Raw genomic sequence first — 15864 nt, 5'->3', positions numbered from 1 at the left:
TTACTACACTAACCTTTTTGCATGACGGTCAGGTATCCAATAAAAATTCCACAGTGAACGATGAAAAGAAAAATGACAACAACGGGCCAAACTTTGTTCTGGGAATCTGGCTTTTCGTATTTACACGTCATGTCGACTCTTTTTCATACAAGGCTTATCGAATAAAACTAACAGATTTTGGCGAACTATTGTCGTAGTAGGAACTCGAAATTGAACCAGCACACACAGATTCTAGAACACTGTAGCAAGCTGGACGATCACTGGCTCCGGCCACTCGTTCTATTCCCTGTTTTGCTTCACTTATCAAGTTTGAGATTATTAAAAAATAATATGTGTTATTTTATTGCTTGTTGAATTGACTGCATTAAAGCATAATGGTACACGGTACGTATCGCCATTATCAATAAATTTCAATGCTCAGCAACCTGGCATTATAATTATAATAAAATTGTACATTACGTTCCTTTTATCTTGCAGCCGCGAAGCACGTTTATCATTAATAACGTAGTCAATTAACATCTTTATCACGGACACGAAAACCGCGGTTGAGCTTTATAGCGTGGATTGCGTGTGCTGAAAATATTTAGTTGAGCGTTAGAAGAGAAACAGGAATGACATGTATAACTGATGCTTTACTTTTTAATGAGAAAATTAGAATCAAGGGTAAACGGTTGCAGTGATATAAATTAATAAGTCGAGTAAGTGAGCCGTGCGTGAGACGCAATTTTTTATAAACCGTGATGCGCACGCCGGAGTTTGATAAACGACAAAACGCGGTGTCATCTCTGGCGTGAAATTCAACAGACATGAGAGGAGCCAGTGGTAAAAGTACAAATTCCAGTGTAAGAACGAAGCGACGTTGCGGTTCATGGTAAGAACGGCTTGGTTGGGTATCAATCGATTACGAATTTACATGGATATTGCCCCGCCAGCAAGACATCCCGAATCGACTGACTTGGCCACAAAGGTGAGGCTGAAGGTCAGGTCGTTTCATTCCTGTGCACAGAACAGAGAGTATGCCGACACACACACGCGCGTGCACAATTCCCTGTTCCACAGGGTTTCCATCCAAGTTGTTTCTCATTTTGCATCTAGAATGGCTCAAGTTTCCTAACGGCCCTGGAGAGAGAGTCGAAACTACCATCGTTCTAAATGGTTACGCGTAATAGCGCTCCCACACTCCGGATACGAATTACATACCGGTTGTGCAGAAGGGTCTTTTAAGCGGATAAAGAAGGTTGGAGATAAAAAAGGAAAGAGAAAGAAAAGAGAGTAGAAAAATTGACAGCATTTTTCAATGCTAATTCTCGTTGGAAGGAAAATGAAGAACGGTACTGTTCAGAAGAATTCCCTCAATTGAAAATTATAACGATGAAGCAGTCGCATTCATCCTTTCTTATGTTGTAGCATTATCGGTAGACCCAGAGGTTTTCTTGAAAGGACCTGCTCTCAAGGCGCGCTATTCAACTTGCTTAATTTTCATTGGCTGACATCCGTGCTTGCAGACTTCACGCAAATTTTTAGTGACAAGAACAAATTCCCTAGAATCGACAGGTTGGCAAGTTAACCTAACCTCTCGCTTGATAAGAAGGATCGGCTCACGGCGCATCTACGATCCACTATGGATCGATTACTGTGCCTATCATGCTAGTAACATTTTTCAAAGTTGACTACGCATACGAATCAGACAAGGAGCAGGTTTTTTCAAGAAAATTTCTCGATATAGTATCAATAAAAGTTCCCGGTGCTCGGTTTTGTTTCAACGTAGCGCGAAAACAACGAATCCAATTCTAATCAACCCTGCATTGTTTTGTAGTTTTGTAGTTTTGTAAGAATGTAGTCACAATTTATTATGACATATTTCTAAATGGATCGTCAAGATCGTACCTAAAATTGTCCCTGGGTATGAAGTGAACCGATGAAAATCAGTGTCAATCTTTCAGAGTTCTTTATTTTGAACACATAAAGATGAAATGATTGAACAACGCCAACATTGGAAGAGAAAGTCTTTTTACTCGTTTCGAATTGTGACTATATATCCTGACATCTGAATCTACCTCCTTCACCAGCCTTCCAAAATATCTAAACCAAGGGAGGTCTTCTGTTTTCTAAACGAATGTCGCTACCGACCAGACCATTGTAGTTATGACACAATGTGGAAACTGCCTCAGCGGAAATTCGGAATCAGGAACCACGACATGCATTCCTACGCATACCAAGTCCATTCTTATCGGCGCCCATAATTGTTGATGCCTATCCAACAGCGCTGGAGTAATCGATATATGAAATGGATGCATGGGAGCTGGTATTGTCGTCAAACTAGACGCTGCGATGTCATGACAAGCTTGCGAATTGTTACAGCTAGCTATTCAAAGTATGGTTCACGTCTAGAACTTCTCAGTAGGTACTTTCAAAGCACACTGTACTTTCTGGTCGGATCCGTTCCAGGTGTCCCAGTAACGACAAAACTATACCAATTTCTAAGTCGATATCGGGACTACAGATGGGTTTCAAAGACAGAGTGGGAAAGTGATTCCTATAAAAAAAAAATAGAGGACACTGTACGAATTCGGATAGTGAACCTTTCAACTCTATTTCCACGTCATAGACATACGCCTGTGACGTCGTTATTTTACTTGCTATTATAACCCCAAGACGAGGGATTACCGGGGTATATTTTTTACGTAAATATCTCGCGTGTTTTGCACTGTACTTTCTCGAACTGAGTTCTTCTCCCAGCTCTGGTAACTCGGTGTCGTTTGTGTACGACCGTAAAACACGATACGTGGGCTTCTCACGCGACCGGCTAGCCTGCAATCTCAGGTGAAATTATACGCATGATGCAATATGCCTGAGCTAGTCTTACTCACGTAGAAACGAAATATTTCTCACACATATACCTGCCCAAACCATTTCGGTTCAGCTAGATACGTTAGGTAAGAGATTACGTAGTCCTCGGTTCAAGGAAATGTCAAGAGCGCAATTATACTCTCGTTAAGATCCACGTTTCCTTGAGCATTCGCGTCAGTTCTCGATTTTATCTAAAGGTATAATTTGAAGTTGAATCGTTGATATCTCCTAACCTGCGCCCCACTTATCCACCCAACGAGTCAATTACCGTCGACTGTACGCATGTTTCTACATATTTGAAAGGCAAACGTAGCTTTGCGCACACTGATGAAGGTATCTTCCTCCCTATCACCGGCATTTTCACGATAATTATATGGGTGGAAGATCCAGTAGGGCCGTAATTTCGAGTTGGGAATGAATGTGAAGATTTGTTTATAACCACCATCTTCCAGATTCTTTGAGGTCAGTAATGAATTGGACATCCTTCTTTGCCTACACTGTAATCATTCGTCTCGCTTCTCTCGGATTTAGATTCTTCCTTATTGAATATACCGCGAAATATTTGAATCCGTCACAAACACATCTCATCGGTTGAAACAACTTTCAAAATTTTCATACACACTGCGAGGTAAAATTATAACCAGATTAACACGATTGTTCATCGGTCAAACAAACCAATAAATTTCAAAATAAAGGCGACTCAGAGGTGTATCAGATTCGCCATAGGATAAAACCTTTCTTGTTTACGATTTCATCAATGTAAAATGTATGAAAAGTAAGTGGATTCGTTATTCATATCGGAAAATTAACCGAGCTACAAAAATCGTTGATCTATTCAACATGGAAACGGAAATTTTGTGCTTGTTTATTACGTGAACTGCACCTAAATTTTTCTCGATTTTACTCATATGCATGTAATTTTCACTCTCTGAACAGTTGTTACTGATTCACCCAATCATTCATCCGTTCAACGCATCAGGATTCACATGCAAATTAACATCAAATTTCCATTAATATCCGTGCAAGCAGTGTAAACTTTTCTGAAATAACACTGCTGTTTTAGTCAATTTCCATCGAAAGCAAGCATAATTATTTCGTATTTTCAGAAATACTGTAACTTCGTACGCGATGAGTGAAATTCTACTTTCGTTGATATTGAAAACCGTTTTCCCGCAGGCGAATAGTTGGCGCTTCACATACTTGCTTAAGCGAGACTTCTGGCTCGATTATTACGCAGTAATAGCAGTGACGATTGTAATAAGCGATAGTCATAATATAGTAATCACGAGGTGGCACGGCGGCTTTCTAATGCCTCTAATACGTAGTAAGGGGTGCACAGACTTCGTTCAACTGCATATAGGTACGGTGAATTCAATTCGGAGAGTGAAATCCCGACGAGACGTAATTGTTCATCCCCTTATAAAACCGAGCAAAGCACTTCTGCAATCCGCACTTTCAGCTCATGACATTTATTTTTCAGACTCTAAAAGAGCGAGTGCAATTCCACAAAAAAATGCAGAACAATATACAGAATACTCTTTTGCGCAATCCATACATTACGCAGCTACGTTTTTTTTTTCTTTTTTTTCACTGAGTTTTGAAAACTTCTTGCCATGCGCACCTAATTTTTCACGTTCAAACATCGAATGATATCGCCCACAGTTTTCCCTGAGGGAAAGGATCCATGCGAAAATTTTAACCAGGTGTACATGAGAGCGTTATGCTTTGTTTTGTGCCCCGTGCAAAATTACCTCACCGATTCGAGCTGAGTTTAATTATCGACGTATCTGCGATTAAAATATATTTACGCAGCCACCAAACTGCACGTCTAAACGCCACGTAACCCCAATTCAACGTTCGCATGTTGAAAGTTGGCAATATTCTGCATAATAACTATTTACCGCTGAAACATCCAACAGCTTGTTTTATCATTCAGTATATACTTATACAATAATCAGTCAGTCTTTCTTGTTCGTACAACGACAACTAACCAAACCATTGCACGTTTGCACAAAGGCTACAGTACCTATTGCTCCGTGTTTGCTTATTTTTGTAGAAATTTGAATAGCATTCTTTTTACTCTCGATAAGCGATGTTTAACGACCAGTGAAAGCGTGAGTTCCAATGGTTTCATGAACTTATACAGTATACACGCATCGTTAAGTCGTAATGGATATATTGAAACAATGTAATGGCATTTGTCATAGTTCAGATTCATCATTGTCTTCGGATAAAATCAAGGATAAGTCAGTGGTGATGCGAAACCAAAAACCGTTAGTAAAGCTTAATGAAGAACCCTAACAGTTGTATCAAAATCAGTGTGAATTAGGGGACGTATTGGTCTATCATTGAGTAGTTTGCAATGAATCTGAGAATCTTTCCAACTGTACTTCGAGTCGACCGATTAGGGTGTACGAGGAACATCAACTTGACGAGAATGTTCTGGAATCGGCACCAAACGTTCCGGCTACTCGATTGGAAAATGATGACAAATTGCCTTATTAGCGGGTAGAATACTAGTTCAATTTCTACTACCTTTCCAGTTTCTCTAATGTCGTGTAAAAATGGTAGACTAAAAAAAAAAAAAGAAAACAAGAAAATGTGAGAGCACCACGTGAACAAACCATACCGTTCAATCATAATACACTCGTGACGGAAATCGCGAGTTGAACATACTCCTGCGGGTCAGAAGTATGGTTTTATTAGCATTTGTACAACGATCGTTGAATGCGCGATTAGAGAGAGAGAGTTGTACGCTGGTCACGAGGGGAATCATACTTCGCACGCAATGCTTCCAACCATGTACTGGGCAGTCTGCATGCTTGGACGCGGATATCGATCCCAAGAATGTAGAGAGCTCTCTGTGCCCCGATAAGAACTGCCCACGTTTCGGAACCAATATGTTTGACAGCAACGAGAGAAAAGTAACTGCATTCACAGAGGTGAGATAACTTATCGGCAAAAGAAAATTGATCAAAACAAACAAATGAATAGTCAAGTCAACTAAAGCCAAATACTGCGTTATTGAATTCTTCACACACAATGATCAAACAAAAATTAGCGAGTATTTATCCGAACGCTCTCCTATCAGCAAAATATTTTCCTAACAGTCGGCATTCCGAATGACCAAAGCACAAAATGTGAAAGTATAGAAAAATAAAAGTTCCGAAATTGAAAATTTAGAGCGGCAAATACTTCGAACAGCTGCAAAACCGACAAAATTAATTGTTCACAATCAAAATTTGACAATGGACAGACGGCCGAAATGGCCGAAACGGTTAGGATGAACTCTGGAGGATGAATTATCGATTTGTGCGGCTTGATTTTAGGTGATACGAAAGAAGAAAGCAGAAATCGTCCAGCGTAGGGATCGACGAGTACCAGCCGATAACGAACAAGATGCAGCTGATAAGTTCCAAACTTCGTCGTAAAGTGATCCGATAGAGTTTGTGTTTCGTAGGTGTGACTTGTACTTGGGGCCTTCCGCCTTACGACTTTGATAAAATACGTCTGAAAACCTATTTGATGATGGATTTGGGCGCCAAAAGTTCTTGATTTCCGAGGCCCTTAAATTTATGCACGAGTCAAGTATGATGCCTGCCGTTTCTTTTGATACACGATTGATATTCTCTCTTCGGACAGCGATACAACGGTCATCACGGTGAACTATTATACTTGACGTTGATGCTTGCATACACGGTCTTGCATACAGGTCTGGTAACTAGTAGGGTGGGGAATGACTCAGATAATGAGGCAAAACCGTGGTTCTCGTCTTCGCCGTCTGCAGCGCTGCCCCCTCGGGGTGAGCCAATCATAAATCAGATCCGAACAGCTGATTTTTCGGAATCAACAATCCTGAATAACACTCAAAAATGAGGAAAGATGCGAATAAAAAATGATTGAGATGTTTACTAGCATTCCATGGCGGGCGTGATAATTGTTTTATTTTAACGGAATCCTCAAATGTTTAAGTCAATAAAATCCATAAACATCAAGCGAGGGTTCACAACTTTTGAGACAGTTTGAGATCTTATGGAGATGATCCACCGTTTACACACTTTACACTGAGTTATGAACTGTCAAAAATTTCGATGAGCAGGTTATCTCATCGGTATATATCTATATCTATCATACCCCGGGCCAATGGCGCCCCTAGCGGATAGATAGGAAACAAGACCGTGTGCCTCACTAATGGTGACACCCCCTACCACTCAAAAGTGCCGGAGTTACCAGACCTGTATGTAAGACCGTGCTTGCATATCACCATTCCGATGTGTTCGTTATGCTTGTTTACATAACGTATTGATCTGAGTCCTACAAATACAAGCATTGCGTGTTGTGAGCGTCTTATAATGCTCTGTGTGGAATTACTCGCTTTTCATATCATCGGACAGGAAAAAAGTGTACCAAGAATTCTGTGACATCTTCGGATAACGTGTATTAGACAATGAGAGTGAATCAACTCAATAGCGCGACTGTTTATGAAGAAATCAGTCACACCGCATCAAGGGTTGTAGTTTTGAGATCACGTCATCATTATGTGAGAAAGAAGAGATGCAACTTTTCTATCAAGGTTTTCGATGCTTCCGCAGTTAGATCCCGAATGAGACTTGGCTTCTGTGATGAAGTCGCGTTTGAAAACAGTTTGTTACTGAAGTTTTGTTAACATTGGAGTTGACCTTATCAGGGCGAGTGTCCACCTGATACCGATTCCTCCCACGGGTGTCCCTGTTCATCATGGGCTGGAGTCAACCATGTGCAAAGTTTCAGTTGGATGGATTCGACCATTCGAGTGTCGTTTTAACTGATCGGCCACTAATGTATTAACGAATATGTGTAATAAATGTTTTGAAAAATCTATTATTGACAACTATTACTGCATTCATTGAAAATTCGTTATTCTGACCATCCAATTGCGGCTTCTTGATTAAAATATCCCTTGAAAGCGAACAAATAATCGTCTCCGCAAAGCCTTCGATACAAAAAACATTCAAAGCTGTATTTTGTAAGTCTCGGGCCATGCCATAAACTGAATGAGCATTCACTTATACATCAGATGCTACAATCAGTATTATTATTCATTGGCCAATCAATTGAAACGACACCCGATCGGTCAGATCCACTCGACTGCAACGTCACACACGTAGCTCTAGCTCTGAATCAATTAGGACACCCTGTATTGAAGCAACTAGTAGGTATCAGTTTGACTCTCGGCTTGATGAGGTAAACTGCAATGTTTAAGACACGTCGGCAAAAAACTGTTTCCGAACGCGTCTTCATCGCGGAATCCAAGACTTATTCAACTTTTCTATCTTGACCGGTTACAAAGTAAACTTCCAGTATTGCTCATATTTTATCTTTTTATATCTGCGACAGACTCGTGTTAAGGTCAAGTAGTCAATCTTATAACGTTAGGATGGCTATTTGTAATCTAATGAAGTGAATATTTCGCCGTAAACCCGATTAATTTGCATCCCGGATCAACCGGTTTCGGTTGATCAAGATTATACTGATAATTATTCATCTATCAAACAGGCCAAGGTTGCGGTCCGGGTTCTCGGGCTCTGTAAATCTGCCTGCTGTGTCAGAATTGACAACTCCCCAAATTCGAGATGGCGCAGCCAAGATGGCGGACATCGAATTCCAAGAAATACGAATTTTGCCATGAATTTTGTTATTCGGGGGTTCTTGGGGTCGCTGAAACCGAATCCGCCATCTTGGCTCCGCCATCTTGAATTTAGGAATTGGCCAATTTTGACACCGGATTCGGTTTCAGCGACTCCAAAAACCCCCGAGTAATGAAATTCAGCCATTTATTCGCAAACCTGTGTCGTACTACTTTTGGAGCTGCTGCTCGTCAAAAGACCTTCCACTCAACCGGTTGAACAAAATCTTATTACTAGAAATGTGGTGATTTCTGACACGCAAGATGACTTAGGACGCTGCAATGACGTCACGTACAACAAATTTCATGACTTGAAGGATGTCAACTTGTTACCGCTGATAAGATATTCGTGACCACAAGTAATAGTCAACTAACTCGGAATACCGCGTTAATCAAATTCTAACACACAAGAAAAAAACGAAAACAATATTAGCAAGCTGCTTTACATCTGAGTTTGAAAGCAAGCCGGATTTATATAATAAGCTACGAGTAAATTCAGGTTCTACGCTCACTGATTCCATGTGAACATTAAATAATTAACTAATCTTGAAGAAGAGAGTGGGGAAAATGTTCGATCATTCTGGAGGTGATATGTGATGCGTTGTTCTCCAATTATATAAAAACAGAGAATCTGGTTTCAGGTTCCAGTGATCAGTTAGATCAGAGCGGATACAAAAATCTTGTCTTCCCTCAGCTTCGAATACCGCTTGAGTTTTGTAGAATCTAACAGAGAGAAGTGTTGTAATACGACAGGCCGATTCCATTGAAATTTTATACACAAATTTCTGAGATATGTAAAGAGAGCAGTGTTTCGAGTTTTCACTGAATCGTAGGATGGACCCTTTGACGGTAGCCACGCTTGCGGTGGCATGCTTCGTATTGTACCGGATAATCAATTTTACAGTCAAGCTGTTCAAAGTTGCTTTGCTCTTCGAATACCCGCTGAACGCTGAGGAAATACCGAGTCTGCCTTTCATAGGCCATGCGTATCTCTTTACTGGGGGTAATGAAGGTAAGCAAGATCCTTTTCTTGTCGAATTGGTGAATGAATCTTCGGTAACGAATAGTATTATACTGAGGCACTATAAAATATGCAATTGCAGCCATATTAAACAGGATAAATCAACTGGGGAAAAACTATCCTACGTGGTGTCGAGTTTCAATTGGTGACAATCCATTGTACTTGATAACTTTACCTAAACATCTGAAGGTAAAGTAGTCCGATCATAATCGAACACGTACGGAACTTTGAGATCTGAGTTGGTTTGTCATTTCAGGAGATACTCCTCACTCCGAAGACCATTGAGAAAAATTACTTGTACGAATTCGGGCGACCCTGGTTGGGGGACGGATTAATCACATCTCCTGGTAGGTGAACGATGTTACTTCACTATTTGACTTCAAGTGAGATATATTGAGCCTCAAAGACTTTCATTGCGGACAACTGAAATCGAATTGAGTGATCTGGCTGTAAGCTTCACATGCGTGAATGACGATGCATGTCTTTTTTTTCATAATAATTTTTCCAGCACATTCAACTCCATTTCCTACTGGTACTGGTGGACTTCATATGACGCGTAATCATGGCAATAATCATCGTGATTACTGACGTAAATCGTGGGTGTTTTTACATCCACACGTACGTTGTCACAATGATAATCACGTTTATCGGATCATGTCTCGCAACATCTCAATTGTCGGCATCATCACCGTGTTGGATTCATTCATTTGCCGGATCTGAAAGATTGAAAATGTACGTGACGTACGATCAGGTGAAAAATCTGTCTGATTGAAAACATAACGAATCGAGATTGAAACGGAGCAAATGAAGCCAATCAAGTCGAATCTGATTCAAGGAAGTGTTTGCAAGGCAGATGTAAACGTTTCGTTTCGGAATTTCAATTATAAATATCTTGTTATTATCACATAAGAAAAATCGCATCATTTCATCATTTTTTCACTGAAAAATCCGTAAAGTTCGTCATGCTGCATTCAACAGTAGCTCGATCCATTCGCAAATCAACTTCTTATAAATCGTGTAAGACAGATTCTTTTTTCAGTGCGTCGGTTCGCAATGAGAGTATGGTACATGTGACCTTAATCACTCACAGATAGTAAATTCCTGATTGGACCAAAAACACGTCATTGTTTATTACAGTTTGACTTAATGTGAGACGATCTGTTGAGAATCCGATCAGAACCCAACCTGGTTATCATTTATTAGAATCAGACAAGCAGTATCGATTTTTGAAAAAAACGAGTGTAAAATTCTGGAATTTTTCTGATCCAGTTGATATAATAAGGTGATTGCAATTGAATTTCAGTATGTCAACATCTTCGCCGCCATTTCGAAAACTTTTACAGTTGAATGTTTCTAATTTTTTTTCGACAATTAGCATCACTGACACTGATTGAAAGCTCGGTTTCATCACTTTTTTGTTTCCGCATTTCTTCGACCTTACTGGACAACCTATTCATTCTAGAAGAAAACGAAATATTATCCGTCGCATATTGATATTGAAAACCACCCACTGACACATGTATTATAGATACTCCCCTATCGCTATGGGAATTGGATTTCAGATATACGAATAGATGACCAGTGAATACATTTGGCCATGTTTCTCTATCGAAATGCATCTCTTGGCCAATTAGTCTGTGTTGATATTCAAAATTTTTGCCGAATACTTGAGAATTTTTCGTTACAGCGTCAGTATGGGAAGTGCACCGAAAACTAATTCAGCCGTCCTTTAATCCCGTGGCTCTCAAGTCTTTCGTCGAAACATTTGCCACTCTGTCAGTGACACTGGCCAAAAAGATGGAGCAACACTTGGACGGATCGGAATTCGAAGTACGCAAATACGTTTCGCTGTGTGCATTGGACGCAATCTGTGGTAAGACAGCTGTAATTTCGGGAGAATCAATCATGGCCATGTGAACAATACATTTTTTTTTGTAATTCGAGGCAAGTACAATTATACTTTACGTGTCACAGCGACGGCTATGGGCATCAATCTGAAAGCAATGGAGTCCGGGAAATGTGAATTCGACGAAGCAGTAACTAAGTAAGTAAATTGGAGTGCATTTTTCGTGGTCACCACATTATCTTGCTCAATTACACGTTGTTCTCAAAACCCAAAACCTAATCACTTTATTTGGAGCACAACGTTGTTTTAACAATCCTACCTGAATCTTGGATTCATATTTTTTCAAGTAACCAATGCTAATCCTCAGATTGTGCAATAATTCTGACTTCACAGGTTGATACATATTGTCTTCAAACGAAGCATTAGCCCTTGGCTGTACCCAGACTTCATTTTCAACCGTACTCAACTTGGCACGGACCAAAGGAAACACATTAGGTCTATGCAAGAGTTTGGTATCAACGTAAGTGCTGGATATTTTCATTAACATAACCACGGTATGCATTGGTGATGTCATTTTGCGGACAAAAAGTACCTCATCACCCGAATCCTTTGCGGAGTACTTTAAAAAGGAATGAGGCAAGATAACCTGCAGGACAACTTCAATCGAGAGTACGGACGAATCATTCTCCTAAAATTCATTTCTTTGACATATTGAGTGTATGATATAAACGATGACAAAACTTAACGATGTATTCGGATTCAACATTCATTTCCACTGGTATTCCAATTTCGCGTTGTTACCGTTCGGCACTGTTTCGTTCCGATATTGAAAGTTCTTGCAGTCGATTGTTTGTTACCATTTGTTTGGAAGCATATTGTTTGAGCTGACTAAAGAGGTAGATTCATAGAACAGAACGAAGTAACACGTTATTTTGTAGTTGGAACGATTCACGACATCTACACCGACGTTTGTTACGCGCACTTTTGCTCCACTTGACCAAACCCGATGAAGTTACCAAGCACTCAACACTTGCATAATATAATAATTCAGCGACCTGCGATAAAAGCTGCAAGAACGAAATTGAGCTCACGCTTCGTCGCGAAACTCAAGCAACGGCCACTAAACATTGAGATCGGTTGAGTGATCCTACGCCCACTTTTCGACACACAAACTGAAACATGGCTCTCCCTTCTTCGACTAGCCGCTACTCCATGTCTCACAAAATTCTATCGCTGAAAAAGAAATCAGGGCATATCACTTCCCAGCCCTACGAATATCTCGCCATCTTCGTTGTGAGAGATTTCTCTCTTCTCGCAAATTAGGCAACTGCTTCAACACTTGTCTTTCTCACTTTTATGTTGATTGATTTGGATTTCGTGACCATGGTAGGTGATCGAATGCTAAACTCGTCAGAAATGGTCATTAAAGTAATTCATCTGAGTCAACGTTTCGATCTAGCCCGGCCAGCCATCTTCGGACTGCAATAATACAAGAACTAGGAAGACATAAAAAAAATTGTACGGCTATCCCTTATAATAGGTCGTGTTCAGAACTTTTGTACGTGATCTAATATTGTTACAAATTAAATTTATGTGTGAGGGGGCAGTGTAAAAATTAGTTGTACAGTTAGTTTTTCAAATGTCGCTTTTAAGGTTGCAACAAGAATTAAGATAGCTTACAAAATCATCGACAGATTTCCACATACGCGTGACGTCCTGATCACGCGTGACTCTTATGATGTTACCGTCGATTCTTCGCTCAGTGCCGCCGAAATTCGATTGAAAAAAATGAAACAATACTGAAGTTTCACTTATCCGCTGGCCTGCACAACTTCCTCTCTTGGAGTTTCGGATCCATGAGCCTCGTCTCCGTGCTATTTTCCAATTTTTTTGCAATTATTAACACGTATTCCCTGGTATTGCGTTCCCGCAAGGGGTTCAAGAATTCGTTTGTAACGGGCATCCGCATGTTTCGTTCTGAGTTATGAACGATAAGCATATTTCCGTAATTGTTCCTTCTTGTCTGGGATACGCATTAAAACGAAGTACTTGAACAGAGCAACAATTGGTGGACGTCTTAATTTATCAAAACGGCCAAAACGCTGGTGTAAACTCTGAGGGATAAATCAACAAATAGTACGGTTTCATTTTAGGTCATCCGACAGAAGAAAGCAACAATCGTCCGTCGTAGTGATGAAGGAGTATCGGCCGATAACGAACAAGATTCTTTTGGCAAGTACCACACAATCCAGATGTAGTCTTACTGTACCACGATAGAGTTTCTGTTCCATTGGCTGTGAGTTGTACTTGAGGCTTTCTGCCCAACAACTTTGACATCTAAAAACCAGGATAACAGTAGATTTCTGGTGCCGTTCATGAATGGGTGAGGTGTGCTGCATGCCGATTCTTCTACTATCACATTTTTTTATCAGGTAATTTCGCGGCTGGACCTCAGATACTGATAGAAAATCTCCTGAGACTATCGACCGACAACAAAACGCTGACAGATGAAAACATCCAGAATCATGTTGATACGATGATCGTAGCTGTAAGTATAACACAGTGATACTGTTATCGCGGCGTAGCTTGAATAAATTATTATACTCGTCAGTTTCATGATTCATTGAGAACGGAACAGTTGGTCCACCAAGACCATTGTCAACTCGCTATGAGATGCATCATTTGCAATCTCACCATTAATATTCTCTGTTAGGGCACCGATACAGTGGCCAGCACGATGAACTATGTTTTGTTAATGCTGGCATCCCACCAAGACATTCAGGTTTGTTTGTTATGCAGGTATATATTATTTAATGATCTTACAGAAGCAAGCATTGCGTGTTGTTCACCTTTCGTAAGGCTCTACGTACAATGATTCGCTTTTTGTATCATCGTTTAGGAAAAAATATACCAGGAATTGTGTGACATTTTTGGAGAGAATGTCTCACACGATGACAGTGAAGAGTTACAGATTACGATGGATCACTTATCGAGAATGACGTACATGGAAAGAGTGATCAAAGAAACTATGCGCCTGTTCCCGGGTGCGCCCATAATCGGCCGTGAAGCAACGGATGATTTCGAATTAGGTTCGCAAGCTTTCGTCATTTAGTCTATTTTTCTGCTATCGTATCTCAGTGTTTCCCTTAATATTAAGTGATAGGTATGTCATTCGAAGACGGCGTATCGAGTTACTCCTACAATGATCAACCTTTTTATAGGCCAATTTACAATGCGAAAAGGGACTTCGGTCATGCTTAATATTTTCGGCGTTCATAGAAGTGAGAAATACTGGCCCGACCCTCTAAAATTTGATCCAGACAGATTCTTACCCGAAAGATTCGCGACACAAGAACCATACTCATACTTACCATTCAGTGGAGGACGAAGAAATTGTATCGGTAAGGAAAGTACTATAATTGACAACGAACTTATATCGTTATACTAATAATTCATCGAGATTCTCCGACATCGTCGTCAATTTCATATTTGGTGTATTTTTGAGCGAAAGATTATTGCTCAGAGTTTGAAACACGCTTACAGAGGTACCGATGCCGTGACTTCCAACGACTGAACAAGTTTCTCTCAATTTCAGGATCGAAGTACGCTATGATCTTCATGAAGACAATCACCGCAACGATTCTCTGGAAGTACGTTCTGACCAAGGATAAAGTGATACTAGTCAAAGATTTACGGTTGACTTTCGACTTTCTCCTGAGATCTGTTGATCCTGATACATTCAGGATTGCGAGACGCGTTAAATAGCATGCTTTTCAGTAAAGCAACGTCTACTGCATAGTACAACCCACGTACGGTTATCAATTATGTTTCGTATTAATGATTGCAAATAAAATTACCACTCTGCACAATTTCATTGACGTTTAAATCGACTGATCTTTGATCCCAATCAACGGAGCCTTTCTCGACTCGAAAACGATTAGTTTTAGATACGATCGGTCTTCCTTGTCCTAGTTATAATATTTTCTGAGAAACTGTCCGATTCACTGAGAATTTTCCTACAGAATTCTCGTCACTTTTTTTAACTATCCAATATTCTCTAAATAGTGGACAACCGAGAGCACGTAGATATTGCTTAAGGAAATATGACTGTTTACGTGCGGAAAATGATTCTGCGATGGCTAATTTTTTTTCCTCGTCCATTTCGTTGGCAATGGAGACTTTCGTCCTGTAGCACGCCGCCCGAACGATAAACAGCGACGCGCTACCGGCAGATATTCTCCATTGTCAACGTTAGCTACTGGGAAAAAAAATTGGCTGTCGCAAAATCAACTTCCTTCCTTATAGGTGCAAGCCATGATACTTGTATCAATATGGTTGAAAATTTTCATTCCATAGTGATATTGCTGAACATGAAATTGCCAAAACTGAACGTGTAGTGTTGAACGATACATAGAGTAGAAAAGAACAAACGGAACCGAATGGTTCTCGAAAGATATTCATAAAGAGTCATCTTTTTCATTT

At 40.2% G+C, this 15864-nt stretch overlaps 2 protein-coding genes across 6 annotated transcripts in view; one reads left to right on the top strand and one right to left on the bottom strand.

Annotated features, from left to right (window-relative positions):
* LOC107221596 (protein turtle homolog A) overlaps positions 1–15864 on the bottom strand; it is a 413977-nt gene that overhangs the window by 159391 nt on the left and 238722 nt on the right. For 2 of the 4 annotated variants that reach the window (XM_046739371.1, XM_046739372.1), the window contains exon 1: positions 14–239. The exons of the other annotated variants lie outside the window; for them this stretch is intronic. In XM_046739371.1, the coding sequence (XP_046595327.1) occupies positions 14–131 (118 nt within the window). In that variant the 5' untranslated portion in view covers positions 132–239. Of the gene's footprint in view, positions 1–13; positions 240–15864 lie in introns of those variants that run through there. 4 annotated transcript variants of the gene reach the window in all.
* LOC124294406 (cytochrome P450 4C1-like) lies at positions 9099–15251 on the top strand. 2 transcript variants are annotated; one of them, XM_046739358.1, is made up of 12 exons: positions 9099–9527; positions 9619–9725; positions 9793–9883; positions 11224–11409; positions 11511–11580; positions 11776–11902; positions 13536–13619; positions 13820–13930; positions 14096–14164; positions 14282–14471; positions 14604–14783; positions 14978–15251. In XM_046739358.1, the coding sequence occupies exons 1-12, from the start codon at positions 9350–9352 to the stop codon at positions 15145–15147; spliced, it is 1563 nt and encodes a 520-aa protein (XP_046595314.1). In that variant the 5' UTR covers positions 9099–9349; the 3' UTR covers positions 15148–15251. The 2 variants fall into 2 exon arrangements, with proteins under 2 accessions (XP_046595314.1, XP_046595313.1); XM_046739357.1 differs by having other exon boundaries at positions 9104–9527; positions 13536–13614; positions 13815–13930.

This window comes from Neodiprion lecontei, chromosome 5 (assembly GCF_021901455.1).
Source record: "Neodiprion lecontei isolate iyNeoLeco1 chromosome 5, iyNeoLeco1.1, whole genome shotgun sequence".
NCBI classification, from domain to species: domain Eukaryota; kingdom Metazoa; phylum Arthropoda; class Insecta; order Hymenoptera; family Diprionidae; genus Neodiprion; species Neodiprion lecontei.
Note: the sequence above shows the minus strand (reverse complement) of the source record. Positions and strands in the feature narration are given on the sequence as shown.

What these genes read in the sequence shown, in the direction of transcription:
- LOC124294406 (XM_046739358.1), top strand. Translation starts at nt 9,350, where the DNA reads ATGGACCCTTTGACGGTAGCCACGCTTGCGGTGGCATGCTTCGTATTG. An exon ending in CTTTACTGGGGGTAATGAAG is followed by an intron (nt 9,528 to 9,618) that starts GTAAGCAAGATC and finishes ATGCAATTGCAG; the next exon opens with CCATATTAAACAGGATAAAT. An exon ending in AGGACGAAGAAATTGTATCG is followed by an intron (nt 14,784 to 14,977) that starts GTAAGGAAAGTA and finishes TCTCAATTTCAG; the next exon opens with GATCGAAGTACGCTATGATC.